We start from the raw sequence: 23670 nt of genomic DNA on the forward strand, positions 1-23670 counted from the left end.
GAGGATTCAGTTATTCTGTCACTTCTCAGTGGCTTGATATATTTTCTGGATCTGGATTTTCTGAACTTCTAAGACAAACCTCAAGAGGAAAACACAAATGTGTTTTTTAATTCAGTAGCAGTCTTTATGTTCTAGAGAAATATGAACACAAATCTACTGTAATTTTTTGCAAGAAGTGAAAAAATTCTCGCAAACTGATTGATGCTGTTGAATGCACTCATTATTATAAAAAAGTCAATTAAACCGGTAACAATATGTCTGTACCTTATTACTATCATATTCCAGTCAAACTAAGATTTAATATAAGAATAAACCCAAAAAACTAACTCAATATTAGAGTCAGATTTCATCTTGAAGTAAGTAACAGTCAGCTGTGGATTTTCTTTGCATAAAGACAGGGAGATCATTTTAAAGAGCATTTAAAGACATTAGATTTTCCTCCTTTGTCTGTCCAGACTAACCCTGAAGAAGAATTGTACTCTTTGCATGACTAAGAAGCTCCATAAAAGTGAAAAATCAAAATACACAAGATTTCTTTGAGACAAGGACTTTTGATTATGAAATGCAGTCAGAAAAGGACACAGTAGTCACAGTCTGCCTAGCATCCTGGAGCTCAGGTAACACAAAGACAACATGCTAAGGAAGAAGCTTTTTCTTTATCTGGGTTCCATCAAAGAGTGAAATAAAGGTACCTGATCAGTACAGAATGCATTGCCTTATTTCCTTCATGGGCACAAAATATGAACACGGTAAAGCCTTGAGCCCCATGCCTGTTTGTCCACTGTGTGATATCTCATCAGTCTCAGCTTTGGCAGGTCCAGCATTTTTCTGTTACCTGCAAGAACCTGGCCCAGGATTGCTCATCTCTATGTGTGAGAGCAAGCAAGTGCAGCATGCAGTGGGTCTATGATTGCTTCAAAAATTCTGCTCTTTGGAGATATTCCATAAGCAATCTGACTTGCCTTGAGCAAGGGATCAGACCAGCTGACATGGAGAAATCCTTTTCAGTAGAAATTCTTGGAAGGGTCTGTGGTTCCACAGTGGCTTTTGGAGGGGAGGAGGACTGTAAGGGTCCATTGACACTGCCAACATGCAGTCCTGAGATATGAGTAGAGAGAACCTCTCAGCAGGTGGCCAACACCACGTCTGCCTTTTACATGCCCTTCAGAAGACTGTATTTTGATCAAGAAACTGTCTTTGTAAAGCCCATCCCACAATCAGACAGGGACAGATCTTCTCTGAGAAGTATACTTTGCAAGTTTGGAATGAGAAAAACACAGAAATCAGATCGGGATTGTGATAGGCTGGACTGTAACAGGCATCAGCAGATGGACAAAGAAGCTGGGTGATTGGCATATCATATGAGGGCAGGAGGGACTGTGATGGGCAAACCAGGCACATGCCCGTGAAGCACAATGGTCAAGACTATGCTCCTGACATCAGCATGCAGATCAAGCTTGATAATGTAGAGGTCAGAATGAGACAGGTCTTCATGGCTTATATCAGACCTGGCCCCTTTGATCTAGTAACGTTAATCCTGGGCTGTGGAAGTACTAGCTTGAAAATCTGGAGATACATGTAAAGGCACCTCCACCTAAAGAAAATAATGTATTTTTTTCACTCGGGTACCCATGCATGAGTAATTCTGGTACACTTGCTCAAAGACCGTTTCTTTCACTCGGGTAATGCGTAATTCTGGTACACTTGCTCAAAGACCCTAAGTGGTTGAGGCTACCTTCCACTGGTTGGCATGAGAGAAGGTGATGGGGCCCCCCCATACAAACAGGCTTCACCTATCTGCATGAATAAAAGCTCCAAATGAACACAATGCCATCAAGGAGGTGTGTGAATAGGACACTGGCCAAGAAATCATGCTGTGATTAGTATCATCCTGACCATGGCATCACTGATTGCTGGGCAGATTTGAGTATTTTAAAAAGCCTAATACAGCTACTATAGAGGACAGGACAAGATAGTCCTGTCCCCCAGAGCTGTTTTCATAACATCCCATGTGTGTTTGAACACATGGAAATATCAGAAATATGAAGGCAGGTCTCAAGGGCATTCACATGAATGCTGCCTCGGTACACTTTACATAAAGTTTAAATAAGTTGTTCAAAGCTATTTAACAGTCAGTTAAAGCCAGGCACAGACTGTTATAAAACTAGGAATGACCTGGCTCAAGCATGGCGGTCACAGTTTCTGGTTTTCTTTTTGTGAAAATACTTGGAATTATGTTGAGCAAAGTTGGAAAAAACAACACTACTAATAAACGATAAGCCCTGTGCAAATATCCACAGTAAACATACAGTTTTGTTTCAGTAACTCGAATAAAAGTATTTCAAATATTATAAAATACAGCTTAGTTAATCACTTCAGTAAATGCTTGCTGAGCACGCCAGCCTCTCGGTTAACAGATGTGGATGATTAAAAAGAGAAACAGTAACAGAGCATCCATGCATAGAATCATCAAATCAACCAGGTTGGAAGAGACTTCAAAGATCCCTGAGTCCAACCCTACCATCGTTACTAGCCCATGGCACTAAGTGCCACATCCAGTCTCGTCTTGAAAACCTCCAGGGATGGTGAATCCATCACCTCCCCGGGCAGCACATTCCAATGCCTGACTATTCTCTCTGTAAAAAAATCTCTTCCTAATATCCAACCTAAACCTCCCCAGGCAGAGCTTGAGTCTGTGCCCTCTTGTCCTGCTGCTGGTTGCCTGGGAGAAGAGACCAACCCCCACCTGACTACAACCTCCTTTCAGGGAGTTGTAGAGGGTGATAAGGTCTCCCCTGAGCCTCCTCTTCTCCAGGCTGAACACCCCCAGCTCCCTCAGCCTCTCCTCATGGCACTTGTGCTCAAGTCCATTCACCAGCCTCATTGCTCTTCTCTGGACCTGCTCCAGCACCTCAATATCCTTCCTGAACTGAGGGGCCCAGAACTGCACACAGTACTCAAGGTGTGGCCTCACCAGCGTCGAGTACAGGGGCAGAATCACCTCCCTGGTCCTGCTGACCACACTGTTCCTGATCCAGGCCAGGATGCCATTGGCCTTCTTGGCCACCTGAGCACATTACATATTATGTATTACATACTACATATTATGCTATTACAACTATTTAATTCGAACTAAACACTGACTGAAATGGTAGAAGAATGAAGCTAACAAAGAGAAGAAAATAAATAGTATTTATGGGCTAAAGAACTATCTTGTCGACAGTGAATCCCACAGGCACCTTCAGAGAAGTGAAATCTGGATCACCTCCCATTTATGAATGACTAATTGCCTTCAGAAAGTTCTCAAATCCAGCCAAGGATGTGGAGAAGATTTTATATTATACAAGAGTCCAAGTATTTAAACTATTGCAACAGCTGCAAAGCAGGTTTGCAGGCAATCCTATGCTCATCAGAGTCCTCTTTTATTTCAAAATGCAGACCCAACACCATGCAGTCCATCTGAAATGACATTACCCCATTTATCTGTAAGGGATAGATGCCATGAGACAGGGCTCAGGGCTCTGAGTGCACTAGGGCCACCTTAATGGTGCTGAGTCACCAGGTGTGGGACCTCCATCCATAGCCCAAAAGCACTACCAGAGCCCCAGGCTGTGGTGTTACCCTCTCTAGGAGCTGTGCTTTAGGTGTGACTGGTGGAAGCCCTGGCTCTTGGGTCAACTTTGGACTAATGCTCTCTGTAGCTTGGCATTGGGGCAGGCCCCTTGGGTGTGTGTTTGTACCCTTGTTCCCAGTCCTGCTTCTGGCCTCCTCTCCTGCTGTCTGTGGGTTGACCCTAGACCTGATGGGTTCCTTTGCGCTGTTGGAGGCCTCCAATAAAGTCTGTTCCAGCACCCCGAGCTGCCCACCACATTCAAAGTGTGTGGGATTGCACTCTTGCTGGTAACAGTACTTGTGCTGTGATTACCTCCAACACCAGCTCAACCCCCTCCTGTTGCTGCTGGGACCCAGGGTCTTCAAGCTCAGTCCACTGCAAAATGATCTGGGCTGAAATGGAACTGAGGTCAACGAGCTTCTCCATTTACTAGCAGGCAGTGTTTGTCCCAGAAGGAAGAATTGTATCTTATTCTCTAGTATTCCCAAGAGCCAACAAGCTGAATTTTGCTAGTATAACGTGGCATGTAGGTCTGTATTCAGTAAAAGTGAGGAAAGGGTGCATTTTTTTCTCAGTATGACTGCTCTGAGCTGGGCATAATTCTTTTGAAAACCAAGGAGAAAGGGTTCCTTGATAGAAGTTTGCCTAACTGCCCAAGTCTTTTCCTCTGGCTCTTCCCTTGCCATCTATTGTCTCTCTCTGGGTTCATATGCAAGCACAAATGTCCTTGCCATTTTATGATGTGCCTGGGACAGCACAAGTTAATGTAGAATCTTCTTTGTTTTAGATGCTGAAACTGATGTATCCAGGGACCGAGTGATTTGTTGGCATGCTGAAGCTGAAATTGGGTTTATCTCACAAGGAAGAGAACTCACTAAATCAGGAGCACTCATATGTTCCCTAATTGTACCATGGAAGTGACTTCCAGGAAAAGCACAGCTGTCTACTTGTTTGCTTACTTTCTTGCTCTTCTACAAGGCACACAGTGACACCTCCAAACAGGCATGTGTTTCCAAGCACTGAGCCTATGGATGCTGATGTCTCCATAGCGAGATTGAAGTACCTAGGGCTACAATTTTCTGGTCCGCACAGATTTGAATTAGGACCAATACTTCCCCCATGTACCTTCACCCTTGAGTGAAAACCAGTACGATGAGGGAAAGAAACTCTCCTCCAAATGTCTTGTGGAGGCTGCTGCCCAAAGGGATATACCGCTATGGTATAGGGATTATTGGATGCAGGGGTAAAAGAATTTTGAGATCGTGGGAAACTTATTGTGGGATGTTTAAAGTGAAGGATCAAAGGTGAGGAAAGGCAGGGACCAAGATGGACTGGGGAGGAACAACTGTGATAGAACAGAGGGAAATGTGGGTAAGAGGTCAGTTCTGTGTAAGTATACTTGTCTGACTGAGACATCACCATATACCCATGACTTATTAAATCCTGTTCCCAGCCCTTTTCTCTGTGGATGTGCTCCATTGTGTGTGAGTGCTAACTTCAAACCAGACACTGTCTGTATCAATCGTGACCTGTGGGGTCACTTGTGTTAACAGTTGTAATGGGGATACATGCTTAGTCTTGCATCCCAAGGCTGGACTTGGGGACATGGAGCTACAAGAGGTTTGCATTGGATAGGCTGGGATGGCAGGAATTCCTCCAAAAGGAAAGCCAAAAGTTGGCTACTTTCTAGAATCCTCCCTGGAAAAAGAAAGGAAAATTGGTGTATGTGTAAGTTTTGGTTTGTTGATTTTTTCTTTGTTTTCTGTGTGGCTGTTTTTTCCTCCCAAGTCAAAGATTGTTGCCCTTGTCTTCCCGTTTCTTTGATCAAAGCATTAGCAAAAAGTTAACACTTCAAGGACAAATTTGCCAGTTCTCCTTCTGATTACTCACCTTTTTATTTTTTTGGTGAGAAACCTGTTCATAGTTAAGTGTCTTGAGAAAGGAGTAACCCCTGATGTGGACAATGAAATTCAAATTTTACGTGCAAAAACTTCAGAATAAGTGCACCTGACTCTTGGTTTTCTTGTCAAAGGAGCCATGAGTTGACATGAATCTTTTATTCCATTTAGCTAGATTACACCCCCCAAAGGTTCAGTGATTTAGCTATATGAAAACTTGACATAACTTAATGCTCCATTTCAGAAGTGTTGCTCTACATTATATTTAATATTCAATCTACAGGAATTGAATATTAGAACAGTATTTGGCAGCAGGTTAATGCAGAAAAGAGGGTTTTCAGAAAAGCAAATTCTGCTCTAGTTCCCATGACACCATCCCAATATTTGTTTTATACTCCTGAGAGTAAAGAGGAAAGCAGAACAAATGTTAAACCTCCCACACAAAATTCTCAAAGTAATATTATAATTCCCCCTAAGACTCCAGCCTTGCTGCCAGATTGCTTTTTCTGTCAGGTTTCCAAATTCCTTTATTGAGAAAGGATAATAATTATAATTATCTAAAGCTTAAGTTTTTACTAAAAAGGGTTGGTTGCATAGTCATACTCTCTCATTGAAAAATCTTGTACAGTCATTCACCTAATTTGCAAGGTATGGTTACCACACTCAGAGAGGTTCATATATATATATATATATACATGTGTAAATGCATTATTTGCTTAATCATCACCTTCATGGGAAAATTCCTGGTTTGTGTCAGTGATCTCAGTATCTATTCATACAAATTGTCTCAGTATTTATGTCTCTAAAGAAATATTCGTTTGTGTGCAGATTTTTGTTCTGCACCTTCCAATGATGTTTTACAGCTTCTGATGTACTGCCATACCATTTTTCTTATCCATCCTGGTGTCTGCTTTGCATAATTCCTTGAGCTGAGCAAGAACTTTCCTAGAATGTAAGGGAATTATTTTTTTGCTTGTTTTTTAAAGATATCATTTCTAAGCCAGAGTGAAAACAGCAGCATGATGCTCCAAGCCTTTTTAAAAGGAAGCACAGCTGTGTAATTTTAGTATGAGGGCCTTCTTTGGGAACAGAGTGATTTTTGATTGCTTCACACCTAGATTGCTTAGGAGGCTGAGTATTGGCCTAGTGTTATTCCTAGAAGATTACCAACTGGAGTAAGGTAACTGACCTGTTTTATGATTAATGATTACCTGAGATGGATTAATTTGATGATCGTTCTCTCTAGCAGCAAAAATCCTTACAGATATTTTCATGACAGCTCTTTGCTTCTTCCACAGAGTTCTACAACTAGTGCACCAGCATAAACAAGGAGAAAAACTGCTGCAAGAAATATGAATGGTTGTCTGGGGATGGAAACCTAAAGCACATTTGCAATCAGAGAATATGCAGCATCATGCTATTGCCTGAGATCATGTAAAGTGGAATTCCAGAGCAAATCACTGTACAAATATTTCTACAGTTCTAATGACTACAGTTTATTCCTGTGCTGTAACAAAAGAAATCTAGGGGGAAGGAAAGTTGCTTGGAAAACAGCACCTCCCCAGACTAGCTTGCTGCATATCGCCAAGTACAATAGCATTTCCAAAAAACTGATGATTTCCAAAAAACTTGATTTAAAATCATCATATTGTTCTCAGTGTCTGGCCTTGGCTCTCCTACTCATTAGTCATAGAAGTATCTCATCAAATATGCTGTTCTCAGCTTGGCTAAGGATCTATATTCACTTTTTGCATGGAAAAAACCCTAGGTTCTACTTTACTGTTTCAGGATTACTTAGCTGTTCTAAAATTCCACACTTTAATGTGCTCATGCTGTAAGTCTTTGCATTCAACAAGCTCAGTATTTCACTAGCTATGCTTATAGTGACATAGATCCCAAATATTTTTCTAAACCCACCACCCAGTGGATGAGATGGTTAAAGTACTCTACAAAATAAATTCTGCTGTAGCATAGAAAACTCACTGCTTTTCATCTTTGGATCAAGTTCTGCAGCAGCTTTCTTTTATTTGGTAAATCATTTTAAATCCCAGAATTTTTCTGTAAGGCTAAGCAGAGAAATTCTATAGTGTTACATTACATTACAGCCAACATTAACATCTTGAAGAGGCATTTCCAGTTTAGCAAAGTAAGTCTTGTTAGTTAGGGCTTTAGAAACTCAGTGAGTGTTCCCGTTCTCGCATGACTTGCTAAATCTCAAGGATTCATTCTTGCCATCTAGTGGCTTCGAGCAGAATTAAAAGAAATCTGTTCACAGAGCAGAAAATCATGGTTTGTGCTAGCAAATGGCAGTTTTAATTCATGGTTATATTTGAAAAAATAAAAATTATTCTGGAATTGTACCTGGAAAAGAGGACTGTTGCCTCCATGTAACCATTAACTGAACATGGAAACAAAACACAGGATTAATGCTTGGCCACTGAGACTGCTGTGAAAAAACCAGCTCTGGTTACTGCATTGGAGCATGGGACTGACTTGCACTGACTGGGAGAGAAGGGTACTTGCAGGACTTCTCGTATCCAACGTGTCTTTCCTTATAGCAGTCCTGCAAATCTATAAGACAATCCAAGCAGACTACAAACTTTTTTTGTCTGCCTTCATTAAGGTAATATTTGTTACCTGTGGGCAAAAGAAAAAAGATTAAGCAGGATTCCATGGGGGCCGATGGAACCATCTGTTTCCGTTCTGGAGAAAACATGCATCCTTCAGGGTAGATGACGATTAAAAACAAGATAGAAACAGTTCAGTCTAGAACCTCCCATGCACCCTCTTCCAGCTGAATGGCCTAATACCTAGGTTGCAGTTAGGCTCTGCATTTCATGTTCTTTGTCCAGTTTCATTTATTTTGTAGTCTTGGATATAAAGGAATGAATCTTCAACAAAAGTAGCAGAGAGTACTTCCCTACAAAACAAATACAACCTGTTTCAAGGTGATTATCTTCAAAGATACAGATTCAAAGTCTTCAGAATTTAAAATCGTGTTGAAATAAAACTCAAGAGACAAAAAAATAATCAAAATGTTGATTCTATGCAGGGACTGTAAAGTAGCACTTTCCACACAATGGGAAAACAGGGAGAAATAGGCCTCCTTCTTTATCCAAGTTTCCTTTCTGGAATTACCACCTAAACTAAATCACTCATCAGAATTAGTTAACTACGATTTTAAATAAAAGATTAAACTATGGCCAGCCATAGCACAAATCCATGCATTAGCAAAATTGCATGTACTTAAAATGGTCTTCAAATTCTCCCCAGCTCTCAGAATACTAGTGTGTTCTTGTTCAAGCAGAAATACTTAGAATATCTATGAAATGCTAAGAAAAAAGTATACTGAATGGCCGGGGAAAATGACATCTTCTCAGATCAAGGAATGAGGAGTACACTGCAGGAACAGCTGGTAATCACAGCTCTTATAGCCTTGATATATCAATGAGTCTACAGAAAGACCAAACAAGAAATGCTAGTAAGGTCTGCTTTCAAAGCAGAGGAAATACACTTACCCCAATGCTAGTAAGGCCTGTTTTCAAAGCAGAGGAAATACACTTACCCTTAGTGAAACACACAAAAGAACTTGCAATAAGTGCAGCCTCTACAGTTCTCAAAGAATCACAAATCCAGACCAGAAGACAATTCCATGCTTTTGTGTTACCATGGGTACTCCAATATCTATGACATGGATCATCAAGACAGGCACACACAATAATAGACATCTGTATCGAATGAATGCTCATTTTAAGTCTCAAACTCTTTAAAAGCCAGAAATCCACTATGGACTAGAGTATGTATAAAACATTGCCTTTCCAGTAGTCTTCCTATATCTGGCTTTTATGGAATTTGCTTGCAAGTACCATTATTTCCAAACAATGATTGCGGGGAAAAATAGAGTACATGACTGCAAATGAATGGATTTGGTACATTCTTCTCCTGCCCACCTCCCTTCCTTTTTTGGAATAATATTTAACAACTTATTTTCAAAAGTAATAAAATGAACAGACCCTTAGACAGGCTTAACAAAAAGGCTCTCTTCACATAAGCATAGATGCCATAATAAAAATTTACAAGCACTTGAGAAGTTCTGTGCATTTTTTAAAGCACAGAGTATAGTGTTCATCGATAAATATAACTCATGATAAAAATCTTTTATTTCATGACTGTATAGTATAACATTGACTTGAAAGATACAAACAAGGAAGCAACAAAACGCACTATCATTAAAGTATTTCCAACACCAACATATAAGAGGCATGCATTAACTGGGTATCATCAACTTAAATCTCACCATTTTATCTTCATTGAAGGAAAACTATTCTGGAAACTTCCTTAACATTCGTAACATTATAAAAATCATAGAATTGTTTGGGTTGGAAGGGACCTTAAGATCATCTCGTTACAACCTCCAGCGCACCCATGGGCAGGGATGCCACCCACTAGATTAGGCCTCATCCAACCTGGCCTGGAACACTTCCAGGGATGGGGCCTGGAACACTTCCAGGGATGGGGCATCCACAGCTTCTCTGGACAACCTGTTCAGTGCCTCACCACCCCCACAGTAAAGCATATCTTCCTAATATCTAATCTAACCTAACCCTCTTTCAGTTTAAAACCAAACCTTTCTTACATATAGTAGTTCTACTTCATGGAGAAAACATGGTTCATGCTGGTCCATGTCCTTGCAACAACACACAAAAAATAGTAGTATTACAAAATACATTTAACTGATCCCTTGATTTAAAACTTTTGAATCTGATGTAATTAAAAATATAATAATTGATAATAAATTTCCAGATAAAGAGATATCACTATAGAAACCTTTCTTACATATAGTAGTTCTACTTCATGGAGAAAACATGGTTCATGCTGGTCCATGTCCTTGCAACAACACACAAAAAATAGTAGTATTACAAAATACATTTAACTGATCCCTTGATTTAAAACTTTTGAATCTGATGTAATTAAAAATATAATAATTGATAATAAATTTCCAGATAAAGAGATATCACTATAGAAGGTCTCGGACATCACTTAGCACTTTGAATCCTTCCCAGAAGCAATAACAAATACTGCATTTATGGCAGAAGTATCAGATCCAAAGGCTGAATTTCTACTGCTATTAAAATTATAAAGGAAACCAGAAATATAAAAATAGATGCATGGATAGAAAGTTAGTGATTACGAGACAAGAAACAAGATTCTGCCCACTTTTAGTAACTGCAAAAGATGAAAACTAACTTAAACCAAGAACAACCTCTTACAACCTCTTTACAACCCTCTTATTGGCATTTGAAATAAAACTTACGAACTCTAGGCTGTAAACTTTCTTCATTGTTGATTAATGAATATTTTGAAAAACTAGATGAGGCATTCCAGTTTGTTTAAGGTGCTGACAATTTATTTTACAGATGCACTGAAGTTGCACAACTTGTATGAAAAATATAACAATACAGTCAACTACAAAACAGTGGAGTATCACAAACAGTTTGCAAGATTCTTTCTTTCTTCGAATTGTTTGTCTACCGCAAGTGAAAGAGCCTGAAGAAACGTTGTCATTGTAACACTGGGGGACTGAAAATAAGAGAACATTTTGTTAGACACACTACAGCAACAGGCAGACATAATATTTCATATACAAATCACAGAGTATTTCAAAGAGAAATATTTGACTTCCATGTTACAAAGTTTTCAAAATTTTCCAAAAGCAAACTGCAAGTTTATTTTAAACAAGCTGGCAAGGCAAACTCAAAAGTCTGGAGTCAATCACTATTACTGTAGATTGGCTAAAAAGAAGCAAATAACAAATTAATATAATTTATGAAGTAGTAGAGGAGTTTTTTGAGCAAGAAATTATCAGAGAGCCAGTATCAATGTTCATTAATTTAATTAAAAGTAGAATGCTATTGGACAGGTGAATCCCACCCATCTTCTTCAATCCTATTCTAAATTATGGGTAGACTATAATTGCTCCATTGTAGAAACAAGTGCAGTTTAGATTAAAAGGGACATTCAGGCCAATCTTTTACTTCAGGCAGTGTCCAAATGACTTCCTGCCGGTCTCAAACCCAAACCAAAATATAATGAATAGAATAAACTTACTTGAATATAAAGTGCATGTGCCAGGAAAGGAAGCTTTCTCAGCACCCGGCCACCAAGACCTTCACTTCTTCTACAATAAAACAGAGACAAGTGCTGCCTAAATACTTTTGTTTATTTATTTATTTATTTATTCATTTTATTGTGTTTCTCCACTAAACTGCTCTAAAAAAACACAGATGACTATTTTCTCTACAAGCAGACTCAGCAAACCAAAACACTGCCCATTTACATTTCATTCCTTTCCTCCTTGCTTCTGTTCACTTATATCTCCATGCTAAACAGTGATTGAGTAGACTAAAAGGTATCTCAAGACACTTTCTCAGCAGGACCTAAGGCCCATGCTATTTCTGCTATACTGCATTACAATTCCCAATATCCACTAGAAACCTAAGGCATCTTGCTAATCCAGACAGCAATTTGTCAGGAGGACTTCAAATACCAGAGCAGAAACCAGAAGCAGTACTAAACTAAGCCAGATCTGAGACTAAGAAATGTTAGTAAATTGTGATCACTTCCACTTTTTGTGAAAGGTTTTGCACTATCCCCAACACAAAAAAAATCGGGATGTTTCAGAGCTCTAGATGTTAGGAAATTCAGTTACTTTTATATATGTGAGAGATCTTTAATGGCCAATCAATAAACCTTTCATGGTTTATGGAGACATGTGAGAGATCTGCTTTTGTGGATCGGGACAATACAATATATATATGCATACAATATATATATGTACACAATATGTATGTATACAATATATGTATACAATATATGTATAACAACTCAATATATATATGAACAAAAGTAGAACTTCAGAATCTTACCTTGAGATTTCTTTTAGTATAAGGCTTAACCTTGACACATTGTTTTCTACGAAGCCTATCATCTCTAGCTCTCTGAGTGTCAGAAGCTGCTGTCGAGGATATATTATTTGACACTAGAAAGAAGAGTTATACACTTGTTGTATGAAAAACAAATACGTTCAAAATTAAATTCTACAGTAAGAATGGAAATACAGAGAAGGAATGAGGTGTATATTTTTGTTACTTACAAAGTATGATCAAAATGTCAAATTAATTATAATAGAGCATTTTACACTCTTGCTTTCAAATATTACCTTCATCAGTTCTTCCAAACAAGAAAGGTATATTCTAAATATTGCTGCAGTGGATGGAGGTCCAATGTATTGCTTTATGTCAGCCCTGTCTACAAAGGCCATGTCAATTTTCTCCGTAATATTTGAAGTAGTCAGGATAACTACATTGGGATACCTTCAAGATAAAAGCAGATTTTTAGGTCACATGTGAAAGAATTGGCATAGAATGTTAAGGGGTCGGAATGGACCCTGAAGATCATCTAGTCCCAACCCCCACTACCAAGGGTAGGGATACCTCCCCACTAGACCAGGTTGCTCAAGGCCTTATTTGACCTGGCTTTGAACACTGCACTGCCAGGGACAACCAACAGTCTCCCTGGGCAACCTGTATCAGTGCCTTACCACCCTCACAGTAAAAAATTTCTTCCCAATACCTAATCTAAATTTCCCCTCTTTAAATTTATACACATTACTCCTTGTCCTATTACTAAAGTTCCTAATGAAAAGTCCCTCTTCAGCTTCCCTGTAGGCCTCTTCAGATACTGGAAGGTATGAGGTCCCTATGCAACCTTCTCTTCTCCAGGCTGAACAGCCCCAGCTTCCTCAGCCTGTCTTGATAGGGAAGGTGCTCCTGTCCTCTTATTAACTTCATGGCCTCCTCTGGATTTACTCCAACAGTTCCACATTCTTCTTACACTGGAGACACCAGAACTGTATGTAGTGGATGGCAAATTGATACCTTCCTTCTTATGATTCAAATAATTTCATGCATTAAGCAATCACATCACTCTTGTCAATTAGGAATTAGATTAAATGATCTGAAGCTCTTGGCCAGTTATCACTAGCCTATGTCAGTGCTCAGTCTCTTCCAGCTGTTTCTCAAATGACCACAGTTCCTCTAACCTATTTTAGAAGTGATATACAATAACCATCTAGAGCCTACTGCTGTAATTTCTGCCACAAAAAAAAAAATTATTTAAAGACTTGTAAATTTGAAACTTTAATCTACATGTTTTCCAGTTCAATTCAGTAGAAAGTACACAGTTTAACTGGCAATTTGACATATTCTAACTGCAAATGACTTCAGAGTGAGCTTAAAAGAGGACATTTCCTTGCTCTAAGAAATATTGAAGGAATATTCTTAACCACAGCTATTTTTAGATGAAACCTGTCAACTTTTATGTATGAATAAGCCACTTACATTTAAGTAGCTGCAGGACAGGGCCAATACTAGAGCACTGTTCTGTGAACGGTGCCAAGGACACACAAAAAGGAAAGGCAAGTGGCAGCAATAAAGCAAAAGATGGTATGCTGCATTAAATCCAGCACACAGAATGGACCAAGCATCATTAATGATTACTTCTAAGCCATGCCTTGTCCAGGTCTGCTTTAGATTGACACCCAGATGCTGCATATAATGAATTCATTCTTCATTGATCTTATTCTTGTCTCTCCAAGCAGATATCATGACAATCTGTCCTTTTTGTCTCTCTGTCTTGAAGGGAAGTATATTGTCTGCAGGTTTGATTGTCCACTCAGGTATATGCAAAATACTCTGCTGGATTACTCCTCTTTCTTTTCAAAAATGGCATCAGTAACAAAGACTAGTTCACTAACCAATTTGTTTTAGTTTTTCAAGTAGGAATTAAGACTTAGCAGGAATCCTGGAATTGTCAATTACCTTTTGCTACTGCAAAAATATGAGTTACCTTTTAATCTGGTCGATTTGTGTCAGTACAGCATTCACCACACGAATAGCATCTGAAGGCTCTGTGCCTGCCTTGAAGGCAGTGCGAGCTGCTGTGAGGCTTTCCACCTACAAAAAAACCCAAATGAGTCAACCAAAAGAACAAGAAAAATCAATGAACACCAAAAGGGAAAAAAAACCCAAATTGCACGTTTGGAGTTCTGGCAGCAAGAAAATAACCCAGGCAATACACCTTCAGATCCTTGTGTCTGGTATCTAAACTTTGTCTTCAAAACCTTTTGTGAAGCAGGAATTTACAGGGAGAAGGAAAGGCACGTCAAAAAATCAAAGTGCAGCGAGTGAAATTCCTCTTCAGACAGCAGAACAGAGGCTGGTTTCCATTTTAATTAAATTTCAGCGGGGGAACAGGACACACCACCAGAATAATGAATACATTGAATTTAGAATGAGATTCCCCATAAGAACTCCAATATAACTGAGCTCATAAGGTACATACTTACTAAGCTGCTTACGCATGCAAGTCTGAAAAGAATCTAGACATCAAACTGAATCATATTAATGGTTTTTAGAGCTTTACAACAAGTGGAAGAGCACAAATAATAAAAATCTAGGCTACTTTGAAGCTTAGAACAATTCTCCACTGGAAAACATAGAGCAGCAAGGGAAGTTCCATCAAGAAAGGTTTCCATTCATTTTCAGCTGGAATTTGCCTGCTAACCCACACTGTGTTCCTTCCAAAGCTCTCTCATCTGTTGCAGTCAAGATTAAAATTCACTTTTCTGCACAAAGTTATGTAACTTACAAAAAAGCGTAAATAGATTTTTATTGTTTATGCATGAGCATTATTACAGTTCCTTCCCATAAATTTACTTTCTGCTAAATTTAAGTACAACAATGCTATTGGAATCATACCTCATCAATCAGTACAAATACAAGAGCATCTTTGTCATCAACTAACTCTTGAATCTTCTGGAACATCTTGGTTACAAGCTTGCCACTCTAGAAAAACACAGTATGCGTATGTTTAGCTATATCCTTATCACACAACTTTCCAAGGCTTTACCATATTTAAAGATGGAAATACCTGGTTTTTTAAATAACTTTCTAATATAACTTCTATTAAAGCATTCTCAAACACGTTAATTATTCTGAGTAATCTTTGGAACACACTTATAAAACAAGTTCAATAGAAACTGTGTAATTTCTTAAAACACAGACTACTTAATTTGCTACATCAATACATACCTCAGAAAACCATTTAGAGAAAAGGCTATGGCTGTTTATCTCAATTAACTGTCCATACCTATACCTAAAGTATGAAGGGAAAAAGAAGCATCAACTCCACATTGTAAATAAAAGTGATATCATTAACTTCTGTAAATCTCATTCCTTCCATTTCAGCCCTGGTATTCTGTGAATCAGTGCTTTAAAGTACTTACTCTTGAAAACATAATACTTGTTTCAATTGTCATTTCCCTCAATGTGCCTCACTAGAGCTCTTTATACTAGATTGCTATTAGAATTCCTTAATTAGAACAGGTGCTATTTAAACATTATTTAAGTAACAGTTACCATGCTAACAGGCTCATTCTTCTGTTCATGTAAGGTTTTCTTCAGTAGAGCAAGAACACATATAAAAGTATGAAGCTTATTTACTTAACTTGGCATGGATATCCTTATAACAAAATATCCCAACCACACACACATTATAGCCCATGTTTTTCATGCATTTGACTTGGACTAGGGTCAGACCACTTCAATAATTGCACATTATTTATATTACACCTCATTTTTTATATAACATTCATTTTCTTAAATAAATTTGTTAAATTCCTATGAACTTTAAGGCTAATTCTTCTCACTTGTCTGATAAACAAACTGACCTCTGCAGATTGCGGCATTCAGACATTTCAAGTACAAACCAGACTGGTTACAAAATTGCTACCTATTAAAAACAGGTCACAAATACTCTGTGATCCTTTGTCCTTTAATACTCATTGATGTATAATGTGAGCACAAATGACTATATCACCACTGGAATTTGTTTCACACACCTGAGCACAAATAATTACACATTTTAAAAGGCATTCAAATATCATAACCAGTCTCTCTAGCAGATCAATTCTATGGCTAGCCAGGTGTACTACAAAAAAATGCCCAAAACATTAGTGCTTGGCACAAGTTACTTGAAATCAAATATTAAATATATTTGGAGTACTGAAAGAGAACAACTAGCAACAGTAAACTACAGTGAAAAATTTCAAAAAAATTATCACCTGTATGACAGTCGAATTGTCAGCTTCTGAGCCAACGCTTTACAGAGAGAAGTTTTCCCAGTTCCAGGAGGGCCTGGTTTGAAATCAGATCCATATATTACACAGAATCTGCATCAGATTGATAATGACATGCAACAGCTTTTCAACTCCATTTCAGCACAGCACTAATTATAGAATAAAAACACAGCCACCAATGATTGTGTACACCAGAGTACTTCGAGAAAATTACTTACTCCACTACAGTTCTAGAGTTGAGCTTTGAATTTATATATTTTTCAATTATTAGTATAGTTGGTGTGTATACAGACACCATAAACTTAAACACTCTACAGCCACAAGCCTAGAAGGGCTTACACTTAGCAGCATTCTCAATAATCAGTGCTATGCTTAAACCTGTATCTTCCTGAAACATGTTCTTCTAACATGGAAAACAGAAACATATCACAACCAGTTTGGTCAGCTGTCCACATTTCCTTGGGGCAACCCAGAACATCTTGGGAAGTATGCTCTGGAACAAACCTTTTGGATCTGGCATGGCACTAAGTGAAAGAGCTGCACAGACTTTTTCCAAACAGGAAAATACAAGAGCATGAGTCTATGGAAGATGATGTGTGTGTGCTAAACACACTGTTAATGCCAACCAGATGACAGTACTTTCATTCAAATGCAGTACTGCCACTATAGCATAAATGCCTTTTGCACTACAACAGTTTTAGATTTCCTAGTATTAACTTCTTTGTGATCACAAGAATGAATCACAAAATTAAATATGTCTATCATAAATATTTTGTTAACAGTCTGAAAGTCAATAGTTATAACTTAAGTACAATCACCAAATATTTCCACTATGACCTGTTATTTTTGAATACTAGTATTGATGACAAAATTGCAATTTATTAATAGCAAGCTGAATTTTGCAAGAAAATGGATCCATTTGATGTTAATCTCATTTTTGGCATAACCTCCATATTAAACCAGGACTTACTGAAGATTCCAGCTTCACTGAAATAACACTTAACTAAATTAGTGAGAGTACTGCCTTCATACTTGGCAATAGAATACACAGTGTTAGCAACACAGCACACAAACTGCTTTTTCAGTTTCCTCAATGTTTTTATAAAGCCATGACAAAAAAATTATTTCATACTGTGACAGAAGTGTAACTAATATATGCCCCCTAGTGTCTTCAGTATGTGCAGTATTTTTGCTCTTCATACAAAAAAAGCAGCAATATCACTTAAAAATTAAAATTCAAAAAGGCACAGTTGTCATTGCTCTGTAAATTTTAGCACTGAAATTCCTGCAAAACATAGTGCATGTGAACATTGACTTGATTCTGACATTACATTTCATCTATATTTGTATTATAGAGAGAATACTTCTCTGCTGCTTTTTTATCATCTAATTTCACTACACAGGAGTGCAATATAAGTTTTTTCAGAAGGAAAATATAAGCAGTCAATAAATCTACTTGATTTAAGGCAGATCATTTTTACCATGCAGCAAAACAACTCTGTTCCACGATATCAGGTTGCTGTCAACATTTTTGTCAGAAAATAGTAACGTTGTCGTCACATAATCAAGTAACTAATTGAAGAGGAGAGAGACACAAATTAGAGACAAAGGCAAATACAAATAGAAGCAATCTCCTAATCATGTCTACTGTGCACTCATAACAACAACAAGAGAAAAAGTGCTCATGTCTTTTAGTCATAGTCAAATTTATTTCTGTAAAGGATGGTAATTAATTTCTGTCTTGCCCTCAAGAATAAGAATAGCATGCACTAGGCACAAATGGAGTTCCAGAACTTTGAAATGAAATGACTTAAATAAATTAAATTATTTTCATTTTCCATTGCCCCACTTTTAGTGCGTCTTTAAAGCAGAAACTGTCCAAGCACAGAGAGTCAAAGACTCAAACTCCGGGTCCTGTTTAGAGGTTGTACAGCTATACATTTGCTCAGTTTGCTGCAGTCAGCCCACCAAACAAAGCATTTCCTGTCACATCTTATTTCCTTTCTACTGAAGCGTTTGTATCAGCTACTGCAAGGAATTTGGAGATTGTTTATCCTTCCAAATAAGAGAAGTTGCATATACTTCCCTGAACACTTGCTTCTAAAGAGACTGCTACTTCATTACAGAATTATCCAGAATTATGAAGTAGGCAACTCTTTCAACAAAATGAATATGAACTCAAGATGCAAATTTATACTGACTTTTACCAATAGTAACACCTGATACCACATTATCATCTGTTGCTCTTCACTATAATGTGCTTTTTGACCTGCATGTGTTAATAGGACAGCAGGATACTACACCCGATATATCTCATGCTCAAGATGGAGTAATTACACAACAGCAACAGTACTTAATTCACATGTTTTTTAATATTCTATCAACACTGACTACTATTTTGAAAACTCACAGCAACCATTTCAGAGTGTGTAGAACCAAATCATGCCTAGGAAGTTCCATGGTGAATGAAAATTCATTCCAAGAACAAATGTTCATCACTGTCACTTTACAGAAGTGGTTCTAGTTTTAGTCATTAAAAGCAATAATTTCTTTCCACCAATATACACTTAGAGTCAACAGGGATCTGGTTGCTGTGATTTAGTACATCAGCAAGCCTAACTTGATAATATTGTCATTTCACAGATGACTTGGGAAGTGGTTCCATGAATTAGACAAACGTGGATGTGCTAATTGATATTTACCTTATAAATGAAGAGGTACAATCAGTGGAAGGTTTTGCTTTACTGTATTTGTTTATAAAGACTTAAGTGAGAATACTGAATCTATGGTATTACAAACAAGCTAATGAATTAATTATTCGTGTCCAAAAACTTCAGTTAGAAGCTTCTTTTTTTTTTAAAGAAGAATGATAAACATCTTAATGAGTGCTGTCATAAGAACAACTGAATTGAATCACTTATGGGTTTTATTCACACCACAGTTCAAATCAAATTTCAAATCACAGTATTACTGCTCTACAAGCTCTGGCAGTTATCATCACAGCCTTTGACAAATGCACAGAATCTTTAAACTAGAAAATGATCCCATGTTTTGTTTCTTTCAAATGTCTTATCAGCATTCAAGTGGGAGTGCACTCACTCGAGTCAAATCATTCAAGGTGTGTTTGTATGAACAGTAACAGTGCTGACTGACATTACTGCTAAACCAGCTAATTGTTTAGCTGCTGCCAGAAACACACAGATAAACTCCCATTCCCTCCTGCCTAGCCTGCATCCACCACACCTCCACTGGATACAGCAAACTTCAGAAAGGCTTCACTTCAGCTCTTTCTTCTCCTCAAGCAATCTTAATTTTTATTAATTTTCAACTTACGTTTGATTTTACTTCACTATCATATATAAGACTTTCCCAAAGGCCATGGAATTCAGCTGCAAAACAATATATGATATACCTGTTTAGGATAAGTCAGTCAGGGAATTTGTAATCTATCATTGCAGCACGAAGCAGTTTTCCAATTATTCTCAACTAAAATTAAGGATTAAGAACAGATATATGAAAGCGATCAAAATATCTGGGAAAATAAACCCCATGTGAGTCATTTTACTCAAAATGCAAACACTACTTCCTAACAGTTCAGCAGTTTCCTAGCTTATGTTTCCACAGATAATAGTGGCCAGAAATTAATGTTAATGTCTTAACATGAAAGGAAAAATATCATTCTTTCCACTCTCAATAGAGGAGAGACAGAAAGCTATGAAAAGTTGGGGTGGGAGGAGGGTTCTCAGGCAAGTTTTACCATTCAGCTTTGATTTTTTTTAACATCAAGATGCAGAGGATGAAAAACAGCATGTAGGTGAAAAACAGCATGTAGGTGAATAATGTGTTAAAAACTAAAATGCTCACTTGGATATCAACCATTTCTCGCAGTTAGTTTCTAATTTTCAGCAAAGAAAGGCAAAAAAGGATGAACAACTATAAACCACAATAGTGTGGGAATAAGGTCAATGTATCAGATTGAATTCTTTCTGAAAATAAACCTAATGGATAGTTAAGCATTTGACAATATGGGAGGAGTACGAAACGTTTCAGAATAACTGCCTCTTTAAGCTTAAGCTCTAAACTATACTTCTCCTTCCAGGCATGGAATTCAACTTCCCCAAGCACAAGAGAGTAACACGCAGGTTGTGCTCTATTGCACAACCTTATTTTTCTCTTCAGAAGACATTCTGAGGACTCTAAATCTCTTTGTCTGTTCCAAATATAAGAGCAGCACTGTCTTGGAGGCTGGAAGCCAGCAGTGGGCTCTGGAAAATGAATATTTAAACTGATGAGTTTCTTGTGGGTCTGCAAGTTAAAGTTTGGAATGTAGCTTGTTGGGTTAAAACCTTGCATGTTTCTGATTATGACTATACAGTTTAGAACAGTCGTTTCCACATATCCACAAGTATTAAAGAAATAAATGATGTGTTGTGGAACCACCTGTAGCAGTTCAGTCAAAACCATAAAGAAAAAATATCCAAATATATTATTTCCATAGACACAAGACAAAGTTAAACAATATATACAAATAATACCTATAACAGATAACCCTATAAACACTTTCAGGCTTTCCAAGATTTTCTTTTATTGTAATTGCTCTAGAGCTTCCAGAAATATCACAGAGGTACCTGCTGGTAGCACCCAGTGGTGAGCTGCACTGATATCCTCGTTCTCTTCTTCCAGTTTTTCAGAGGTTGGTCCTTCTTCATTCAGATGAAAAATATGAAGAGAAAGACTGCTTTTGCTCAAGTCAATAGGCTAGAATGGACATAAAAAGACTTCTAATGCATCATATTTCTCATTCAAAGTTAATTTTAACAGAAAGAAATTATAGTTCTCAGCTGGCATTCAGCTCTGAAGCCTACCTACTACTGTTTTAGATCTTTAGGCACAAAAACTTCACCACCTTCTCCTGGCTATGCTAGTCAGCCTAATAAGAGATACTATGCCATCCTACAGATCTTGTCTTGCTTATGTCCTTAGGCTATCCCTAGCCTACCTACAGCTAGTTCACGGGCATACTAAACAGTGCTATACATTTGTGACTGCCAATACCTGTCTGTCTTTGAGTTTCAGCTCCGTATCCACAATCGACACAGACTGCACATTGCTGTTAAGGAAAACATCATCAAACTCTGTCCACTTGTAATCACCAAACACGATGTTATGTCTATTCAACAGCCTTAAGACGCTCATCCTAATGTCTTCTTTCTTGGCCACACTAAGAAGAAAGGAACACCATTATTTATTGCATTGACATTTATAAGGAAATATGAACTAGTGTCACAGGACATTATTTCATACACATGGAAAACAGCTTCCATCTCACACACACAAGAAAAAACCCCGCAACGACAAAAAAAACCAAAACAACCAAAACCCCCAATCAACACAAAAAAAAACCCAAAACCCACTCAACCCCCCTGTAACATTCTGCAGGGGGAAAAAAACCCCTATCAAATTCAGTCTGTAAAAGCAACAAGCTTGATGCTTGTTTTTAATCTGTGCATTAAAAAACACAAGCCAAAGAATACTACTTGCTCTGTTTGAGGTCATATCAGGGGTTTCAAGATATCAGGTTTCAAGAATGGAAATCAGTTACAAAATCTGACTGTGCTTCACTAGGCAAAAAAGAAAAACTCAGTGACAAGCTACCAGGCTGAATTTGGTAAGCTTAGCTTGGAAGCTCTATTATACTTTCAAGTCTGAGGACACTTGATACCTCAGGTTGAGGATATACTATATGGAGAAGTCCAGTAGAAGAGACAAACACTGCAGCAAAAGGAATATCATTAGAAGATTTTGGAAAGGCTTCAAGTTCATTTTGCAATTTCAGTGATGTATAACCAGTGCAGACTCCCAGTCCCTTGTCTTTTAAGCCTGACAAAAACAGTGGTGGATATTTTACACCTTGATTTTTAGTAACACCTTGGACACACTCTCCCATAACATCCAGATAGCCAAACTGGTAAGATAAATGAACAACAGGGTGGTTGGACTGTCAGAAGGTTGTGATTAGTAGTACAAGGGATAAGCAGAGCTTGGGGAGGGAAAGGCAGGGTGGTGCTGTTAACGTTGGGACCAACACTGTTTTTACATCCTCATTTACACCCTTGACAATGGAATGGAAAGCAACTGCAACAAGTTTATGGGTAACACCAAAGCAAGGAATGCTGCCAGCATGCCCGAGTGCAGGGCTGCCATTCAGAAGGACCTCTGCAGGTTGGAGATATGGTTTGAGAGGAACCTCTTGAAGTATAACCAAAGGAAACATGAAATCCTGTCTCTTCATCCAGTGCTCAGATAACAGAACAGATCAGAGGCCAACTGGACAAAAAGCAGTTTTGCTGAAAAGGGCCCAGAGGGCAAGTTGGCACTGAGTCAACAGTGTGTCTCTACTACAAATAATGCCAACCTTATGTTGGCTGTGGTACCAAGAGTGCAAATGTTAGGGAAAGTGTCTTTCCATCTAGTGGTACTGTGAGACCCCATGTGGAGTACCACATACAGTTTGGAGCTCTGCCATATGGGACAACAATATACTGGAGCAAGTCCAGAATGGGACCACCAACTTGATTATGAGAATTGATCAGGTGGTGCACAAGGTGAAACTGAGAGAAATGGAGGTGTTCAATCTTAGGAAGAGACACACGTGTGGAAACTCATGGGAGAACATAGAGAAGACAAAGCAGAGTGCTGTGGACTCTTGTAGGTCCACAGCAAAAGTCCAAGAGGAAACAGACAGAAACAGCCTTTGCAAGTAATGTTTTGATCAGAGAGACCTGCTCGATTTCTGATGAACTTCCACATGAATCTGAATGCTGTCACAGACGTTTGGGAGCGCTTGCTTCAATTCTCCAGCGGCTTCGTCCATCCTCCTTGCTCCTAGAGAAAAAGGGATAGGAGGACAAGACACTTCCAGCGCCTGCAGCTCACCCACAGTTACACTCAGCCACGAGTGC

General features: G+C 38.3%; 1 protein-coding gene across 1 annotated transcript; it reads right to left on the reverse strand.

The window, feature by feature from the left end:
• Window positions 1-10896: 10896 nt before the first annotated feature.
• On the reverse strand, window positions 10897-23582 carry TRIP13 (thyroid hormone receptor interactor 13). The gene is made up of 13 exons (XM_009083679.1): window positions 23491-23582; window positions 21764-21929; window positions 21337-21466; window positions 20042-20097; window positions 18190-18280; window positions 16694-16766; window positions 15663-15726; window positions 15330-15416; window positions 14419-14525; window positions 12731-12884; window positions 12438-12550; window positions 11620-11689; window positions 10897-11091 (listed from the first exon to the last, which is right to left on the reverse strand). Exons 1-13 carry the CDS (start codon window positions 23580-23582, stop codon window positions 10996-10998), a joined length of 1299 nt encoding a protein of 432 aa, XP_009081927.1. The 3' UTR covers window positions 10897-10995.
• Between the last annotated feature and the right edge of the window lie 88 nt (window positions 23583-23670).

This window comes from Acanthisitta chloris, unplaced genomic scaffold (assembly GCF_000695815.1).
Source record: "Acanthisitta chloris isolate BGI_N310 unplaced genomic scaffold, ASM69581v1 scaffold12040, whole genome shotgun sequence".
NCBI lineage: Eukaryota > Metazoa > Chordata > Aves > Passeriformes > Acanthisittidae > Acanthisitta > Acanthisitta chloris.

Excerpts from the sequence above, each read along its gene's own strand:
- TRIP13 (XM_009083679.1), bottom strand. The coding sequence starts at position 23,582 with ATGGACGAAGCCGCTGGAGAATTGAAGCAAGCGCTCCCAAACGTCTGT. Across the intron at positions 21,930-23,490 it reads GTTCATCAGAAATCGAGCAG|TGTGGCCAAGAAAGAAGACA; the intron begins GTCTCTCTGATC and ends CTTTCTTCTTAG. Across the intron at positions 12,551-12,730 it reads GTTTGGAAGAACTGATGAAG|TGTCAAATAATATATCCTCG; the intron begins GTAATATTTGAA and ends TCTTCTTTCTAG.